General features: G+C 41.6%; 1 protein-coding gene across 1 annotated transcript in view; it reads left to right on the forward strand.

Moving 5' to 3' along the window:
- The first annotated feature begins 325 nt into the window (after nucleotides 1–325).
- The window catches only part of RNF115 (ring finger protein 115), a 75,916-nt gene continuing 57,737 nt past the window's right edge, over nucleotides 326–18,504 (forward strand). Inside the window, exon 1 of the mRNA XM_061408733.1 lies at nucleotides 326–427. Within this exon, the coding sequence (XP_061264717.1) occupies nucleotides 326–427 (102 nt within the window). The remainder of the gene's footprint in view (nucleotides 428–18,504) is intronic.

Below are 18,504 nucleotides of genomic sequence, written 5' to 3' on the forward strand. Positions count from 1 at the left end.
GGTGGTTTCCGGAGGCGCTCTTTCCTTCTTCTCGCTGGGAGTTTGGAGGACCGGCGAGGGGCTGTTTGAGAAGCCGGCCGGCGGGCGGCGGCGGGCGGACTCCTTCCTGCGCCTCTTTAGTTCTGGGAGGCGGGCCGCGGGGTCAGCAGCCGCGCCACCGCCTCTGTGGGCCGGGCGCACTCACGTGACTCGCGCGGGCTCTGGAGAGGCTGGCAGCACTGAGGAAGCGGCGGCGGCGGCAGAGGAGGCGACAGCAGCCGGGAGCCAGCGGCCTGGCGAAAGACCGGCCGGCTGCCCTCTCGGACAGCCGTGGCGAAAGAGAAAAATGGCGGAGGCTTCGGCGGCCGGGGCCGGCGCGGGCTCTGCGGTTGCCGCGCACCGGTTTTTCTGCCACTTTTGCAAGGGCGAGGTCAGCCCCAAACTACCGGTAAGAACCTGGTTCCTCTGCGCTCGGGCATTGGGCCGGATTCCTCTCCCAGATAGCCTGGAGTGGGGGTTAAGCTTCCCACACAACCCCGATTCACCTGACATCGGTCTCTCAAGTACCCTGCTGCCCGGGCGTCTCGGCCCAGGCTCCGCAACTCTCGCTCGGATGTTCCACCTGCCCCTCACTTTCTCTCCCCTCTTGACCAGCTCCTCCCATCCCCCTCCCCCCGCGGTCCATTTTTAATTTTTTTGGCCTTCTTTAGCAAGTTCTCTTCTGACACGTCGTCCCCTGTTTTCATGCACTCTTCTTCATCTTGTCTCCTTCCCACGATGACCTCTCTTTTCCTGCATTCGATATTCTTTCCGCTGTTGCCTCTCACCTTTATTCCTTTTCCACTTTTTACCAGATCCTCCCCCTTCCCTCTCCTTATTAAAGCAGAATAACGGATTGCTGAGAATTGTCCTTATTCGGTCGTCCCTAGGAAAGGAAGGAAGAAAACACGGAGAGAAAAAGAGGGTTGGAAGGTAACTGGGATGGAGAGGGGGCTTTTGCTCTTCAGGGGTTTCCAATATTCTTCTGAAAGTGAAAACAGCAGTGTGCTAATGACTTGCAGACTGCCTCCGCTCCCTACCACTATTGAAGGAAATGGCTTTAGGAAGAAGGCAGAACATATTGTTTCAACTTGCTTATTTTGATTGTCATGCTGCCAGTGTCTTTAGCACCACCTGCCTTACTCACCCTTCCTCCTCTGGTTCTCTCTCTCTTCGCTTAATAAAAAAGATCTAGGACAGAATGCTGGGGACTGCATCATCTAATGTAAAATTGGTTTTCACTACTCTCTGCCAGATTTTGTTAGTCCCTAGAGAGGTAGTGCTATGGCTGTGAAAAAAAGTGCTTCTGCAGCAAGCTCGCCCGCTAAACACCCAAACCACACAGGCTTTTTTGGCTTGGGCTATATCTACCACAGGGAGACCCACCAGGATGAATGTTAATCCTGCCTTTGGCCAGTCATCTTTAGCTAGTTAGGATTGTTTTTCTCCTTAGAAGTATCAGTATTCAGCCTTAAGTCAGGGTTCCTAACAACTTCCCTCAGTGTTTACAGCGTCTCTGATAAAATCTGTAAGAAAGCCTGCTAAAGTGTGTCTGTGTATCTTATTTCTTAGAAACACCAATGGAGGCCAGGGAAAAAGTGCCTAAAGGTATATAGCCTTTTTGCCTAAAGGTTGTGCTTTTTCAGGCTCTTTCTTCACTATTTGCCCCACTCCCAATTTTGTAGTCATAGTTTCATCTACATGCTGTTTTAGTTTTGCTGCTTTTTGGCTGTGTCTAATTTTTGCCATACTGCTCCTTACTGCTAATCTCGATCTATCTATCTCAACTTTGTGTGTTTTGATTTGGATCCTCTCAGATAAGACAAATTTCTTTTAGAAAGGAGATACGAAGAAATGAGGGGGAAATCGTGAAGGGAATTTTATTTTTTATTTTTTTCCTGGAGAAGTTTAATAACATGTATACCTCCCATATACAGGGGAGATGCCAGGGAAAACTGAAATCTCTCCCTGAAATGACTGTAAAGCCATCCCTAGAAACAGAAGACTTTGGGGAAGAGGGGAAACCAGTTTTGGCAGATTATCATGCAAACAACGGTAAACAAGCATGATTGTTTGCAGATTTAAATCAGGACTTCTCCACTGATAAGAATTGAGATTTCATTATCCTATTTCTGGTGCAAAGAGGGACAAACCCTTACAAATGGAGATTTCTCTGTTGTAAGTATTCTTCACAAAAGGGCAATGGCTACTCAGTTTTTTTTGAGATTTTAGAATGAAAATATTATTCAGTGGTATTGTTAGGTTTCAAAAAAGTCTTCATTCTAGAAGTGAATAATGATTTACGAATTTTCTTTTTTTTATTAAAAATGATTCCCTGTTTACAGTGAAAATGGTTTTAGTAAAATTTAGTGAATACTAAACTCGGATTTTATTTTTAAATTAATTAATTTTTTTGGAGAAGGAAACAGTGGCTTTATTACTTTACCAGGCAAAGGGGGATAGTAGGCTAGTGCCTCAAGAACTGTGCCGTCCTCCCTGGCGAGTTGTTGTTCAGTCACTAAGTCCTGTCGACTGTTTGCGACCCTGTGGACTGCAGCACTCCAGGCTTCCCTGTCTTTCACCATTTCCTGGAGTTTGCGCAAATTCAGGTCCATTGAGTCAGTGATGCCATCCTACCATCTCATGCTCTGTTGCCCCCTTCTCATCTTGCCCTCAGTTTTTCCTTGCATCAGGGTCTTTTCCAGTGAGTTGGCTGTTTTCATCAGGTGGCCAAAGTATTGGAGTGTCAGTTTCAGCATCAGTCTTTTCCAAGGATATTCAGGGTGATTTCCTTTAGGATTGACTGGTTTGATCTTGCTGTCCACGGGGTTCTAGAGTCTTCTCTAGCACCACAGTTTGAAAGCATCAGTTCTTCTCTTAGCCTTCTTTATGGTCCAACTCTCACATCCGTACATGACTACTGGGAAAACCATAGCTGTAATCATATGGACCTTTGTCGGCAAAGTGATTTCTCTGCTTTTTAATAACACTATGTTTTTCTTCCATATTAAAGACGGAAGTCTTTCTTCTGTCACAGCTTTTCTTCTAAGGAGCAACCGTCTATTAATTTCATGGCTGAAGTCACCATCTGTAGTGATTTTGGAGCCCAAGAAAATAAAGTCTGTCACTGTTTCCATTTTTTCCCCATCTATTTGCCATGAAATGATGGGACTGGATGCCTTGATCTTCGTTTTTTGAATGTTGAGTTTCAAGCCAGCTTTTTCCCTGGTGAGTAGGGAGAGGTTATGTAGTTGCTGCTGCTGCTGAGTCGCTTCAGTTGTGTCCGACTTTGTGCGACCCCATAGACAGCAGCCCAGCAGGCTCCCCGGTCCCTGGGATTCTCCAGGCAAGAACACTGGAGTGGGTTGCCATTTCCTTCTCCAATGCATGAAAGTGAAAAGTGAAAGTGAAGTTGCTCAGTCGTGTCCAACTCTTCGTGACCGCATGGACTGCAGTCTACCAGGCTCCTCCGTCCATGGGATTTTCCAGACAAGAGTACTGGGGTGGGGTGCCATTGCCTTCTCCGTTATATAGTTAGGCAGGGGTATATGATAAGGATCAAGGCAGTAACAGTCTTGCATTCTTCTGCTTGGCATCAAGCTGAGAGTGAACAGAGAAGGGTCCAGAGGCCTATAAACAAGTGCATCCAGGAAGCCACTGATAGCGTAAGAGGAAAGGAGAGGCAGATCACTTAGGCTGGGGTCTGAGTCAGGGAAGGTTTCTTGGAGGCATTCCAGCCTAGAAGAATCAAGACAAGTGGACAGAGATGGGTCAGTATATTCCAAGTGGCCAGCATGATTGGCGCTTAGGCAAAAGCAGAGTGATTCATGCGCTCTATCCTTCTTCAGGTCTGCTTCCTCTTGCCAATTTTCCTCTGATTGGCATTGGGTGAACTGAGCCTTACAGCTGTCTTCTTTGCCGGCCCCAGATGAGTTAGGGAGGGGGAGGGTGAGTCCTCCTCTAAACTTGGATTTTAAAATAAAGGATTTTGATTATATGGTCTGAAGCCCTAGTATTTCAAGTTTATATTAAATATCATTGGGTAAATTGGTATTGTATTTTTTTGATCATCAGATGACAGAGGAAATACTGCCTCACCTGTCTATCCATTGAGAGACACTGTGAAGCCAAGACTAATGGAGTTAAGTATGGAACACTGAGAGATGCCCCTGAGGGGTGACTGGGTGGTGCCACAGAGGACTGTGTCATGCAACTGTACTCCATACTATCCTCTCCCATTTTTAAATCAAGGTCAGGGAATATTACCTTATGAGATTAAATTCTGTAGAGTCATTGAACAGGTGAGATAAATCATGCAGAGTAAACAACTTTTAGTATTGATGAAACTAGGGTGGTTCCTAAGTGTTTTATAGAGATCAGAGTATCCAAACCCAGAGAGACCAGTCTCATTAAGGACTGCAAGTGTATTACTCACCTCTGAGGCTTTGCCTGAAGAAAGTAGCCAACTTCTCTCCCTCTTCCGTCTCTGTATTATATCACCTTTGGACTAATAAAATGTCATCCTTATCAATAAATAATATTATCTAATTTGTTTGTTTACCAGGTACTATACAGATCATTGTTATTGTGCTATACTTGTAATGACTCTAATACAGGAAAACTTTCTAATCACCCCGTAAGAGAAGCTAAAAAGTAGGCTTCTTAAAGACTGTGATTCTTAAAACTCTTAAGTTCCCTGTCCTTGCTTTTTATTTTTTTTAAATTTACTTATTTATTTTTGGTTGCAATGGTCTTTGTTGCTGTGTGTGGGCATTCTCTAGTTGTGGTGAGCAGGGCCTACTCTTCGTTGGGGTGCATGGGCTTCTCATTGTGGTGGCTTGTTGCAGAGCACAGGCTCTAGGCGCATGGGCCTGGTAGTAGTGGCCCAGGGGCTCAGTACTTGTGGCGAATGGACTTTTGTTGCTCTGTGACATGGAATTTTCTTGGACCAGGGATCCAAACCGTGTCCCCTGCCTTGACAGGCAAATTCCTATCCACTGTACCACCAGGGAAGTCAGACCTAGAGTTTTAAAAGTGCATGATTCTTAGGAAGATCCTAGAATGGTGTCTTAAGTAGTAGTAGTAGTTTTGTTGAACTGGAGGAAGGAATTAGTGATTTGAGCTGGATTTTATAGGTTTTAATTATTTAGATTTCTTAAATTCTGCTGTTGGTGACTTACCATCTAAAAAGTCTGCTTGATTATCTAGCGTCTTTCTGTGCTTTATAGCAGTTGCTTATTAAATGTCTCTTGAAATATTCTGAGTTGAATTGTTGTTTAGCTGCTAAGTTGTGTCTGACTCTTTTGTGACCCCACAGACTATAGCCTGCCAGGTTCCTCTGTCCATGGGATTTCCCAGGCAAGAATACTGACTTGGGTTGCCATTTCCTTCTCAAGGGGATCTTCCTGACCCAGGGATCGAACCTGCATCTTCTGCATTGGCAGGCAGATTCTTTACTGCTGAACCACCAGGAAGCAAGCCCTTGAGTTGAATACCCAATAGTTCTTTTTAAAAAGTAGTGGTGTTAATGGTATGAGATCTTTATCTAAAAGGCTTCGGTGGAACAAAATGCAGGCGCTGCCATGCAAAGTTTGAACATAACAGTGTCAGTAATTATAGTCCCTGCAAGGAGCTAGAAGAAAGACATATGTGTTCTTATGGATAGAAGGCTAGTTCTAGTCTTGAAATTCTGCTGATAAATTGACTTTTATATATCTTGGGGAAATCTTGGGATTTTTTTTTCGATATGAGGAAGAACAAAAACCTTAAAGTTAAACTCACCACAGGTGAAATTCCTTATATTTTTAAGGGGAAGTAACACTTTTTGGTTGCTAATACTTTTTGTTTCTCTATGTTTACTTGGCTTTTTATGACCTTTGCTTACATTAAGGGAGAGGATGCTGAGGTCTCTCAGACAGCCATCATATCAGAAGAGGAAAAACCATGTGGATTGTTTCTTATTCTCTCTAGTCAGATTGGAAGGGTCTGAGAATAAGAAGCCTGTGAATGCTGACTTCTTTTCATCTCTCCACAGCTTAATGTTGATTATTAAAGGATATAATGTAGAGCAGTGGTTCTCAACTGGGGGCAGTTTTGCTTTTTAGGAGGAAATTTGGCAATGTCTGTAGGTCTTTTCTACAGCAGGATTGTTGTCACAACTGCGGGAAAGGGAGGGTTGTTGCTGGCATCTAGTGGATAGAGGCTAGGGATGCTGCTAAACCTGCTTCAGTGAACAGGAGAGCCCCCACAGCAAAAAGTTATTGGGCCCAAAATGTTAAGAGCACTGTGGTTCAGGAACCCAGGTGTAGAAGGATAAAAGGATAGTCATTGTCTGTGTCACTGGTGCTGAAGGTTTTGTCCTGGGGTAGCTTTGATTTCTAATTTTGGAATCCTGTTGAGAATTTTCAGTGAGATAAAGTTGAGATAATTTTAACCAAAGCCCTGATGGGAGGGATTGTTTAGAAGGTAGTTAAGAGGCATTCTATTATAGCAGTATCTCTTGGGGTCGCTTTCTCTCCTTGTGGTTACTGAGACCAGAGGAATTGGATCAGGCCTCTCAAGTTACACACTGTGGGGCAACTTCTAAAAGTATCCAGATTTTTTTTCTCAGTTGGAAATTAATTGAAGTAGTAACACAACATGTAACTTAGTAAGACATCTGGAAATTCCAGTTTGAAAACAAAGTAGAAAGCAGACACCAAGTCTAACTTTTAGTTTTTCTATAGCTCATCTTTGCATTAATTAAGCATTACTTTCTCTGTTTCTCTTAATGTTCTTTAAAGTTTTCATGAGCTTAGGAGATTTTGTGCTTAAAATTTTAGTTTCCCCAAACTCTTGGTCGAGTTGGTGAACTGAAGTTATCAAGCCTTGTTCTAATACTGTTTGTTCATGGGGTTGAAGTTGAGTCATCTGACCCTCTCAGTTTGTCTTGGTGTATCCCACTGTAAAATAATACTGAGGTGTGCCTATTGAAAGCTTGAGTGGGCATTCAGAGAAATGGGGATATGTAATCTTTGATTGAAAGGTTGTGTAGGAATGAGCAGTCCTTATTTGTAGAGAAATAAGGCCTTTACCATAGCAGAAACATTTTAGGTGGTTCTTATAGTTTCACATAAAGAAGTTTAGGTTAGATTCTGAAAGATTTTTTTGAAATCTTTTTTTTTTTTTTTTAAGTTCAGTTGTTATTTCGGAGTTCCTTAGAGATATACAGATACATGTATAATAAATAGAAGTGACTGGTGATTTTAAACCAGGCACACTTTTCTTGTATGTTAAATAGATTGCCCAGCCTCCTTGATGAGTTCAACAGGTATCACAGGAAGTAGGCAAGGTATCCTATATTCACCTACTTGCCACTCACTTTGATGCTGTGCAGATCTGAACCTAAACTACTGTCATTTTGATTGCTGATATAGTGTGAAAACTATAATTGTACATTTACTTTTTGTTTAATAACATGTAAAAGGTAAACTCAGCAAATTAGCTTTTACTGCTGTTTTTAGTTTGCGTATTTATGATTTAGAAGTGTTTGGAAGTAATATTCACAAATAAGAATAATGAAAGTGTTTAATTCCCTAAATTTTTCAACCTTATTTTGCTGATCATTAAAATTATTGGCTTATTATTATTCTGTGCCAAATGTAGGTGCTAATTCAGTTAGGGAGACTTGTTTTAATAATATACTGGCATTTTGGTTCTTTTTTATTTGTTTTTGAAATGGAAAATTTTATTTGGGCCAAACTGAGGATTTTAACCCTGGAACAGCCTCTTAGAAAGCTTTGAGAACTGTTCCTTGCTAGCATTTTGTTTTAGCATACAATCTGTATTCGATGAGCAGATTCAGAGTTCCCAAGGTTTTTAATAAGGTTAGCAATGTAACATTGGTCTTTTTCATCTTGCAGCACTAGTGCTATAAAAGGATTCCAGAAATCTGTTACTGAGTGTGAATTAGCTCTGAACTTAAGTATTAAGTGATTGTCCCCGTGGCTGTTATTCAGGAAGAAAACCAGTTTACAAAAACAAAAATCCACCATCAGGCCACAGTTTTTTAGTATTATACAAAGATACCTATACAATTTAAATATTTGGAGAGCTGTGATTGAGTTCCAGGCCATTAGAACTGCCTTTATTTATGGTCTTATTCCCTAAGAATAGTAACATTCACAACCTTCATCATTTTGTTCCTTCATTCCAGACCTGAAAGGTTGACATTATCAGGGATTCCAAACAGGAATGTATAATCAACCAACTTTCTTTGGTTCATTGTGTAACAAGGCAGAAAATCAGGTCAGGAGACAAAGTGTTACTTGATATAATTTGATCAGGTGGACAAGAAGCCAGATTTTCTAAGGAAAAAAAAAATGACTAAACTACAAGAATTATCAGAGATAAAGTTAACACAGTGTAGCCAGAAAGGGTTTAGTTATAGTGTTCTTTGCTTGCTTACAGTAAAGGCAGCAAGAAGGGGAACAACTCAGTGGCATAGATATAAAATGGTAAATGATCCTAAAAGTTTGCCCTTAGTTCTATCATGTACCACCATAGTCTGAGGGAAAAGTTTGTCTTACATTCAGTTTAAGCTGATAGACTCTTCTTACTTAAACTGACAACCTTCATTCATTCAGCAATTATCTTCTAAGCTCTACATTCTAAGCATTGTGCAGAAAGAAAAGCATACTTGGTGGGGAAAGAAAAATAACCTGGGATTAAAAGTCACTGAAATCATGTACAAAGTTTATGTTCTAATAATAAAATTCCACTTAGGGAAGTAAAGACATATAAAACAAACTTCTGTGAATATCCTAATCTTAAGTATGGTGGTTGTTCAGTTGTTAGGTTGTGTTCTCTTTCACAGCCCCATGGACTGTAGCCAGCAAGGCTTCTCTGTCCATGGGATTTCTGAGGCAGGAATACTGGAGTGGTTGCCATTTCCTTCTTGAGGGGATCTTCCCGACCCAGGGATAAAACTGGCATCTCCTGCTTGGCAGGTGGATTCTTTACCACTGAGCCACCTGGGAAGCCCCCAGATCTTCAGTATTAACCTCAATATAAGAATTGAATGAATGAGACTTCTTGTTTGCCTGAAGGAGAGTTAGAGGAGACAAGTAAATGAAGACAACATCTGTGTTCTAGTTTTATAGATGGAGAAACAGGTCTTCCCAAAGACCATGAACTGGTGGAACTGGGAATAGAATCCAGAAGTTCTGTTACCGACCTGGGTCTGTGGACTCATTAAAATTGATAAGAGGCCAGATGAGAAGTTCAGGAAAGGCTTTACTGGGACTTGCGCTTCAAGTAAGAAACAGATGCCCTTGTTCGTCTTCTGAGGTGAGGTGAGCTAGTGGTTCCTTAAATGAGGTAAGGGTAGGGGTGGATGGGTGGCTTGGGCAGGAAGCATAGTTTAGGTGGTCTGCCCACCTCAGGTGATGCTGTGTGCAGGTACCATGTGCTTTTGTTCCCAACACCGCCTACATCTCCGAAAAGTCAGTTTGTGGCCTTTTTGTATCTTACTGTTCATAATTGCCCCAACTGCGTGTTTATGGAATTACTTCTCAGTTCAGTCGCTTAGTCGTGTCTGACTCTTTGCGACCCCATGGACTGCAGCATGCCAGGCCTTCCTGTCCATCACCAACTCCCAGAGCTTGCTCAAACTCCTGTCCATCGAGTCGGTGATGCCATCTAACCATCTCATCCTCTGTCGTCCCCTCCTCCTCCTGCCTTCAATCTTTCCTCGCATCATGCTCTTTTCCAAAGAGTCAGTTCTTCGAATTAGGTGGCCAAAGTAGTGGAGCTTCAGTTTCAGCACCAGTCCTTCCAATGAATATTCAGGACTGATTTTCTTTAGGATTGACTGGTTGGATCTCCTTGCAGTCCAAGGGACTCTCAAGAGTCTTTGCCAACTCCACAGTTCAAAAGCATCAATTCTTCAGTGCTCAGCTTTCTTCATAGTCCAACTCTCACATCCATACATGACTGCTGGAAAAACCATAGCTTTGACGAGACAGACCTTTGTCAGCAAAGTAATGTCTCTGCTTTTAATATGCTGTCTAGGTTTGTCATAACTTCTCTTCCAAGGAGCAGGTGTCTTTTAATTTCATGGCTGCAATCACCATCTGCAGTGATTTTGGAGCCTAAGAAAATAAAGTCTCCCACTGTTTCCATTGTTTCCCTATCTATTTGCCATGAAGTGATGGGACCGGATGCCATGATGATAATTTTTTGAATGTTGAGTTTTAAGCCAGCTTTTTCACTCTCCTCTTTCACTTTCATCAAGAGGCTCTTCAGTTCCTCTTCACTTTCTGCCATAAGGGTGGTGTCATCTGCATATCTGAGGTTATTGATATCTCTCCCGGCAATCTTGATTCCAGCTTGTGCTTCATCTAGGCCAGTATTTCACGTGATGATTTCTGCATATAAGTTAAGTAAACAGGGTGACAATATACAGCCTTGACATACTCCTTTCCCAATTTGGAACCAGTCTGTTGTTCCATGTCCAGTTCTAACTGTTGCTTCTTGCCCTGCATAAAGATTTCTCAGGAGACAGGTAAGGTGGTCTGGTATTCCCATCTCTTGAAAAATTTTCCACAGTTTGTTGTAATCCACACAGTCAAAGGCTTTGATGTAATCAATAAAACAGATGTTTTTCTGAAACTCTTGCTTTTAGTTCCTTAGTTTGTCCAGGTGCAAGCACTCCAGTAAAGGGTCCCAAGTCTCAGCCTATTTCAGATCTATTAACTTTGTTTTGGGGTTCACTTGATGCAAAAACAAGACCGGGAGCTGACTGTGGCTCAGATCATGAACTCCTTATTGCCAAATGCAGACTTAAATTGAAGAAAGTAGGGAAAACCACTAGACCATTCAGGTATGACCTAAATGAAATCCCTTATGATTATACAGTGGAAGTGAGAAATAGATTTAAGGGACTATATCTGATAGACAGAGTGCTGATGAACTATGGATGGAGGTTCGTGACATTGTACAGGAGACAGGGATCAAGACCATCCCCATGGAAAAGAAATGCAAAAAAGCAAAATGGCTGTCTGAGGAGGCCTTATAAATAGCTGTGAAAAGAAGAGAAGCGAAAAGCAAAGGAGAAAAGGAAAGATATAAGCATCTGAATGCAGAGGTCCAAAGAATAGCAAGGAGAGATAAGAAAGCCTTCCTCAGCAATCAATGCAAAGAAATAGAGGAAAACAACAGAGTGGGAAAGACTAGAGATCTCTTCAAGAAAGTTAGAGCTACCAAGGGAACATTTCAAGCAAAGATGGGCTCGATAAAGGACAGAAATGGTATGGACCTAACAGAAGCAGAGATATTAAGAGGTGGCAAGAATACACAGAAGAACTGTACAAAAAAGGTCTTCATGACCCAGATAGTCATGATGCTGTGATCACTCACCTAGAGCCAGACATCCTGGAATGTGAAGTCAAGTGGGCCTTAGAAAGCATCACTACGAACAAAGCTAGTGGAGGTGATGGAATTCCAGTTGAGCTATTTCAAATCCTGAAAGATGATGCTGTGAAAGTGCTGCACTCAATATGCCAGCAAATTTGGAAAACTCAGCAGTGGCCACAGGACTGGAAAAGGTCAGTTTTCATTCCAATCCCAAAGAAAGGCAATGCCAAAGAATGCTCAAACTACCGCACAATTGCACTCATCTCACACACTAGTAAAGTAATGCTCAAAATTCTCCAAGCCAGGCTTCAGCAATACATGAACCATGGACTTCCAGGTGTTCAAGCTGGTTTTAGAAAAGGCAGAGGAACCAGAGATTAGATTGCCAACATCCGCTGGATCATGGAAAAAGCAAGAGAGTTCCAGAAAAACATCTATTTCTGCTTTATTGACTATGCCAACGCCTTTGACTGTGTGGATCACAATAAACTGTAGAAAATTCTGAAAGAGATGGGAATACCAGACCACCTGACCTGCTTCTTGAGAAACCTATATGCAGGTCAGGAAGCAACAGTTAGAACTGGACATGGAACAACAGACTGGTTCCAAATAGGAAAAGGAGTACGTCAAGGCTGTATATTGTCACCCTGCTTATTTAACTTTTATGCAGAGTACATCATGAGAAACGCTGGACTGGAAGAAGCACAAGCTGGAATCAAGATTGCCGGGAGAAATATCAGTAACCTCAGATATGCAGATGACACCACTCTTATGGCAGAAAGCCAAGAGGAACTGAAAAGTCTCTTGATGAAAGTGAAAGAGGAGAGTGAAACAGTTGGCTTAAAGTTCAACAATCAGAAAACTAAGATCATGGAATCTGGTCCCATCACTTCATGGGAAATAGATGGGAAAACAGTGGAAACAGTGTCAGACTTTATTTTTTGGGCTCCGAAATCACTGCAGATGGTGATTGCAGCCATGAAATTAAAAGACACTTGCTCCTTGGAAGAAAAGCTATGACCAACCTAGACAGCATATTAAAAAGCAGAGACATTAATTTGCCAACAAAGGTCCGTCTCGTCAAAGCTATGGTTTTTCCAGCAGTCATGTATGGATGTGAGAGTTGGACTGTGAAGAAAGCTGAGCACTGAAGAATTGATGCTTTTGAACTGTGGTGTTGGAGAAGACTCTTGAGAGTCCCTTGGACTGCAAGGAGATCCAACCAAGTCCATCCTAAAGAAGATCAGTCCTGGGTGTTCTTTGGAAGGACTGATGCTGAAGCTGAAACTCCAACACTTTGGCCACTTAATGTGAAGAGTTGACTCATTGGAAGACCCTGATGCTGAGAGGGATTGGGGGCAGGAGGAGAAGGGGACAACAGAGGATGAGATGGCTGGATGGCATCACCAACTCGATGGAGTTAGAGTGAAATCCGGGAGTTGGTGATGGACAGGGAGGCCTGGCGTGCCGCGATTCATGGGGTCGCAAAGAGTCGGACACCACTGAACGACTGAACTGAACTGATGCTTTCAAACGGCAGAAAGTGTAACCTGGATTGTAAAAGAATAATCATAGGAGATTATAGAAAACTTAAGGGCTTCCCTGGTAGTTCAGCTGGTAAAGAATCCGCCTGCTGTTCAGGAGACCCCATTTTCATTCCTGGGTTGGGAAGATCCGCTGGAGAAGGGAGAGGCTATCCACTCCAGTATTCTTGGGCTTTCCTGGTGGCTCAGATGGTAAAGAATGTGCCTGCAATGCGGGAGACCTGGGTTTGATCCCTGGGTTGGGAAGATCCTCTGTAGAAGAGAATGGCTATCGACTCCAGTATTCTGGCCTGAAGAATTCCACGGACTATATATAGTACATGGGGTCACAGAGTCAGACATGACTGAGTGACTTTCACTTTCTCTATGAGAAAAGCAGTGTGGTTGATGTTAGAGATGTAAGTTGACATGAAATTCATGGTGTGGTGGGTTCTAGCCTAGGCAGAAACTGTGGTGTGTTTCAAACAGTTTGTGTTCCTAATCCTTCTAATTAGGATTTTCTGAATAATTTGCCTTGTGATACTCTAGAAAATATGACGGAGAAGGTGATGGCACCCCACTCCAGTACTCTTGCCTGGAAAATGCCATGGACGGAGGAACCTGGTAGGCTGCAGTCCATGTGGTTGCGAAGAGTTGGATATGACTGAGCGACTTCACCTTCACTTTTCACTTTCATGCATGGAGAAGGAAATAGCAACCCACACCAGTGTTCTTGCCTGGAGAATCCCAGGGACCGGGGAGCCTGGTGGGCTGCTGTCTATGGGTTACACAGAGTCAGACACGACTGAAGCTACTTAGCAGCAGCAGCAGCAGAGAATATGAACAATAGAACATGACTGACTTAATATTGTGATCTTAGATTTGGATTCTGTCAAATGACATGGAAATTAGGCTTTTCTTTTAGCTAAAAAAGAATTTTCTATGTGAACACATAGAAAAACAAAGTGTAGAAGTAGAAAATAAATAGTAAGTTTTTATATTATATTTCATATTATGAATAAACATTGGACATAAATTTATATAAAGTTAAAGGGTATATAAATTTCACAGTATGGGATTTAATATGAGTCTTGGCTTGTAGGTTATTGTTTTACCAAGACCTCATATTTTGTGATGTTAGCCTATAAAATAGAAGGAAAATAAAATAATGCATTAAAACCATCCATTCCCCCTAAAAACCACACACACAAAAAGAAAAAGCCCAAAAGTTTTTTCACTTACATTCTGAGTGCTTTGTGTCTGCTAGGACTATTCTTCTCAGTGAGTAAACATCAGGGCTAAGCTGCACTTAAGGAGTTGTCCCTGATTCAGAGTGTTAATGGTGAAAAATACTTCTCCTTGTGGATATTTTTAGATGAAACAGGCAGTGGATCATCCAAAGTAGTTCATTCAAGTGTACCTGCTACTGAGTGTCTTCATTGGAGTTGCATATAGTAACTGTTCAGACCCTGCAGGAAAGCAGTTTAGTTTGAAGACATGCAGTGCCAGACCTATAGTGAGCCTTTAATTCACTTTTATCCTTGCTTTTGCCCTCCCCTCTGAAACCTATTATGCTTAAAATTTAAAACTCTGTAATCTGGATATATCAGGATGATATACTAAGACCAAGGCTTGGGTGTGGGAGGAGTGTAGAGTCAGAGACTATGTTTGGTTCTTGTTTGATCTTCTTACAAATTCTCCTTAATTCATGGATGTTCCCCCAGAGTGAACTTAACGTTACCTCTGAAAAAAAATTAGGAAAAATTAAAATGCCAAGTTAGCCATCTTTAGAAATGACCCAAGAGATAAATACTTAAAATCTAGTCTGGTTGTAATCTCAGTGTAGGGCAGGACTAAATTGTGATTGTAAGTAAGAAAATACAGCCAAGTAATTGTATTATATTCTAACAGGAGAAAGAATGTATCTGTTAGAAGAAGGTGTGGAAATTGTAGATCAGCTGTGAAAGAATAGAAAAAAGAGTCAGAGGCGAACATATGCTGTTTTCTTCCTGCCCAGAGGGAGAAGAAACACAGATCATTGATTTTGAGAATCTGGTTTATGCTGATAGTGGAAATGGATATATTAGGGTATCTTAGCCTGATGACACAGGTGATTATAATATGGAATAGCTACAATAGCTATATTATATGTCTAATGTGGCAGTCATTGAATTAGGTAATATGCAAACAGTGTAACCTTTATAATAATACAACTAATAGAGATTTGAGTTTAGAATTCAGTTCTGTGATTCCTCTACTCATGTGTCTTTCCTCTATTCAGGTAGAATTATTTATTGAGGAAGACTGTGCTGAATAGTAAAAGTAAATGAGCCACTCTGTAACTCTTTTCGTTGAAATTAAATTGACATTCTGGTTTTTATATACATGGCCTCTGAATTTGGTTTTATGTGAATCTTCCTCTTAAGAGACAGGTCTTCTCTGTGTGCTAGATTAAATTTCTGATCTTGTAAGATAGAAGGTTTCAGACCCTGGATTGTATGTTCATCAGGGTAATGCTCTCCTGTTAAGGGAAGGAGGGGTCTGGAAGGTTGCTGAATCTCCCAAGTCCTCATTTGGCCTTGACGTAAACTTTTCCATTCAATCATCAGCAAATTATAGTTCCTATTCCTTTCTTTAAAAGAGTAATTATTGTCAATCAGTGAGGTATAATGAAAAGAATATGGGGTTTTGAATTCAAAAAAGACCAGGATTCAAAACTCTTCATCCCTTGGTCAATATTCTGGTTTTCTGTTACTGCCTAAAAAGTCACCCCAAACTTTAGTGACTTGAAACAGTGTTATCTTTCATGTTCCTATGGATTTATAGAGTTCAGCTGGCCAGTTCTCACTTGAGATCTTTCATCTGTTTGTAGTCCACAAAACTGGAGGGAGCCGTCTGAAGGCCCTACTGGGATGGACCTCCAAGGTAGTTTTTCTCTCTTACAGTCCAGTCCTTCTCTGATGTCTCAGTGCTCATCTATGTGACTTCTCTGTCCAGCAGAGTTGTTGTTTAATTGCTAAGTCATGTCTGACTCTTTGTGACCCCACTGACTGCAGCATGTCGGGCTTCCCTGTCGTTCACTATCTCTCGGAGTTTGCTAAACTCATGTCTGTTGAGTTGATGATGCCATCCAACCATCTCATCTTCTGTTGCCCCCTTCTCCTCCTGCTCTCAGTCTTTCTCCGCATCAGGGGCTTTTCCAGTGAGTCGACTCTTTGCTTCAGGTGGCCAAAGCAAGTGGAGCTTCAGCATCAGTCCTTGCAATGAATATTCAGGGTTGATTTCCATTAGGATTGACCGGTTTGATCTCCTTGCTGTCCAAGGGACTCTCAAGAGTCTTCTCCAGGACCGTAATTCAAAAGCATCAATTCTTTGGCACTCAACTTTATGGTCCAGCTCTTATATCCTTATATGATTACTGAAAAAACCATAGCTTTGACTATGGTTTCGGCAAAGTTACTGTCTCTGCTTTTTAATATGCTGTCTAGGTTTGTCATAGCTTTTCTTCCAAGGAGCTGGTATCTTTTAATTTCTTGGCTGCAGTCATTGATTGGAGTGATTTTGGAGCAGTGATTTTGGAGCTCAAGAAAGTAATATCTGTCACTGTTTCCACTTTTTCCTCTTCTGTTTGCCATGAAGTGATGGGACTAGATGTCATGATGATCTTTTTTTGAATGTTGAGTTTTAAGCCAGGCTTTTCACTCTCTTCTTTCACCCTCATCAAGAGGTTCTTTAGTTCCTCTTTGCTTGCTGTCCAACAGGGTAGCCCAGACTTGTGTGACTGCTCAGGGCTTTAAGACTCAGAAAGCAGAAACTGTTAGGCAGTTAAGAACATTGTCTGGAATTAGCTCAGTATTCTATAGGTAAAGAAGTCACAGGGCTCTCCAGATTCAGTGATCTGGTTCTTAGAACTGGGATCATGAAGCGAGAACTTGCACATTTCTCTACTCTAAATCACTGTGATTCTTGCTTCAAGTCTCACTTCTGTCTTCCCAATTATGATATCTACCTTCTGAAATTATTTTCTTTTTATCACAGTTCTAAATATCATTGAAAGTTCAGGATCAGTGTAGATGACCCTTTAAAGACCTTACTTACTCCATGGTGGGAATGTAAATTGATACTGTCACTATGGAGAACATTATGGATACTGCTTAAAAAACTAGGAATAGAATTGCCATATGATGCGACAATCCCAGCATTGGGCATGTACCCTGAGAAAACCATAATTGAAAGAGCCACATGTACCCCAGCTTTCGTTGCAGCACTATTTACAACAGCTGGGACATGAAAGCAACGTAGAGGTCCATCGACAGATGAGTTAATAAAAAAGTTGTGGTACATACATACAATAGAATATTACTCAGCCATAAAAAAGACTACATTCAGTCCTAATGAGTGGATGAACCTAGAGCCTGTTATACAGAGTAAAGTAAGTCAGAAAGAGAAAAACAAATATCGTGTATTAACACATATATATGGAATCTAGGAGCCTGTTTGCAGGGCAGCAGTGGAGACGCAGACATAAAGAACAGACTTGTGGACAAAGTGAGGAAAGAAGTGGCTGGGGCCAATCGAGAGTGTAGCGCGGAAACATAACTTACCATATGTAAACTAGATAGTGAAAATTTGTTGTATGATGCACCGAGCTCAAGTCAGGTGCTCCGTGACACAACCTAGGGGGGTGGGATGGGTAGGAGGTGGGAGGGAGATTTAAGAGGGAGGGGGCATATGTGTACCTATGGCTGGTTCATGTTGTTGTATGGTAGAAACCAACACAATATTGTAAAGCAGTTATCCTCCAATTAAAAATTTTAAAAATACATGTATAATATTTCTATATATGCTTAATGTTGATTATGAAATAAATGTGATTCAGTTCAGTCGCTCAGTCGTGTCCGACTCTTTGCGACCCCATGAACTGCAGCACGCCAGGCCTCCCTGTCCATCACCAACTCCCAGAGTTCACTCAAACTCACGTCCATTGAGTCGGTGATGCCATCCAGCCATCTCATCCTCTGTTGTCCCCTTCTCCTCCTGCCCCCAATCCCTCCCAGCATCAGAGTCTTCGCATGAGGTGGCCAAAGTACTGGAGTTTCAGCTTTAGCATACAATAATAATTGTATAATTATTACACCATCTACTCCCATAGCTGCATCTTGCACTTTGTGATCATCCAGAACATTGCTTCTTTTGAAATCTTAGGCTTCACTATCCCATGAGCAGGCCCCAACTTCTTAAACTTCCAGCTCTTTTAGTTGTTTACTTCCACTCTAACCATTCTCTGATTGTATTAGATTCTGGTACTTTGACTCCTAGTTGTGAGGTGTGTGGCAAGTAATTTCATGTTTGTTTATTCAGTAAATGTTTATTGAATACCTGACTGTCTTAGGGATATAATGGTAAACAAAATTGATCTGAACCCTGCCTTTATGAAACTTAAAGCTTTCTGAATGGTTACAGACATTAAGAAAGCATTAAACAAATATATAATTACAAACTGTGATAAGTGCTATAAAGGAATGAATTAGGAGCCATAAGGAGAAAATAAGAAGAGGAGGGGACTTCC

Source organism: Bos javanicus, chromosome 3, assembly GCF_032452875.1.
Source record: "Bos javanicus breed banteng chromosome 3, ARS-OSU_banteng_1.0, whole genome shotgun sequence".
NCBI classification, from domain to species: Eukaryota; Metazoa; Chordata; class Mammalia; order Artiodactyla; family Bovidae; genus Bos; species Bos javanicus.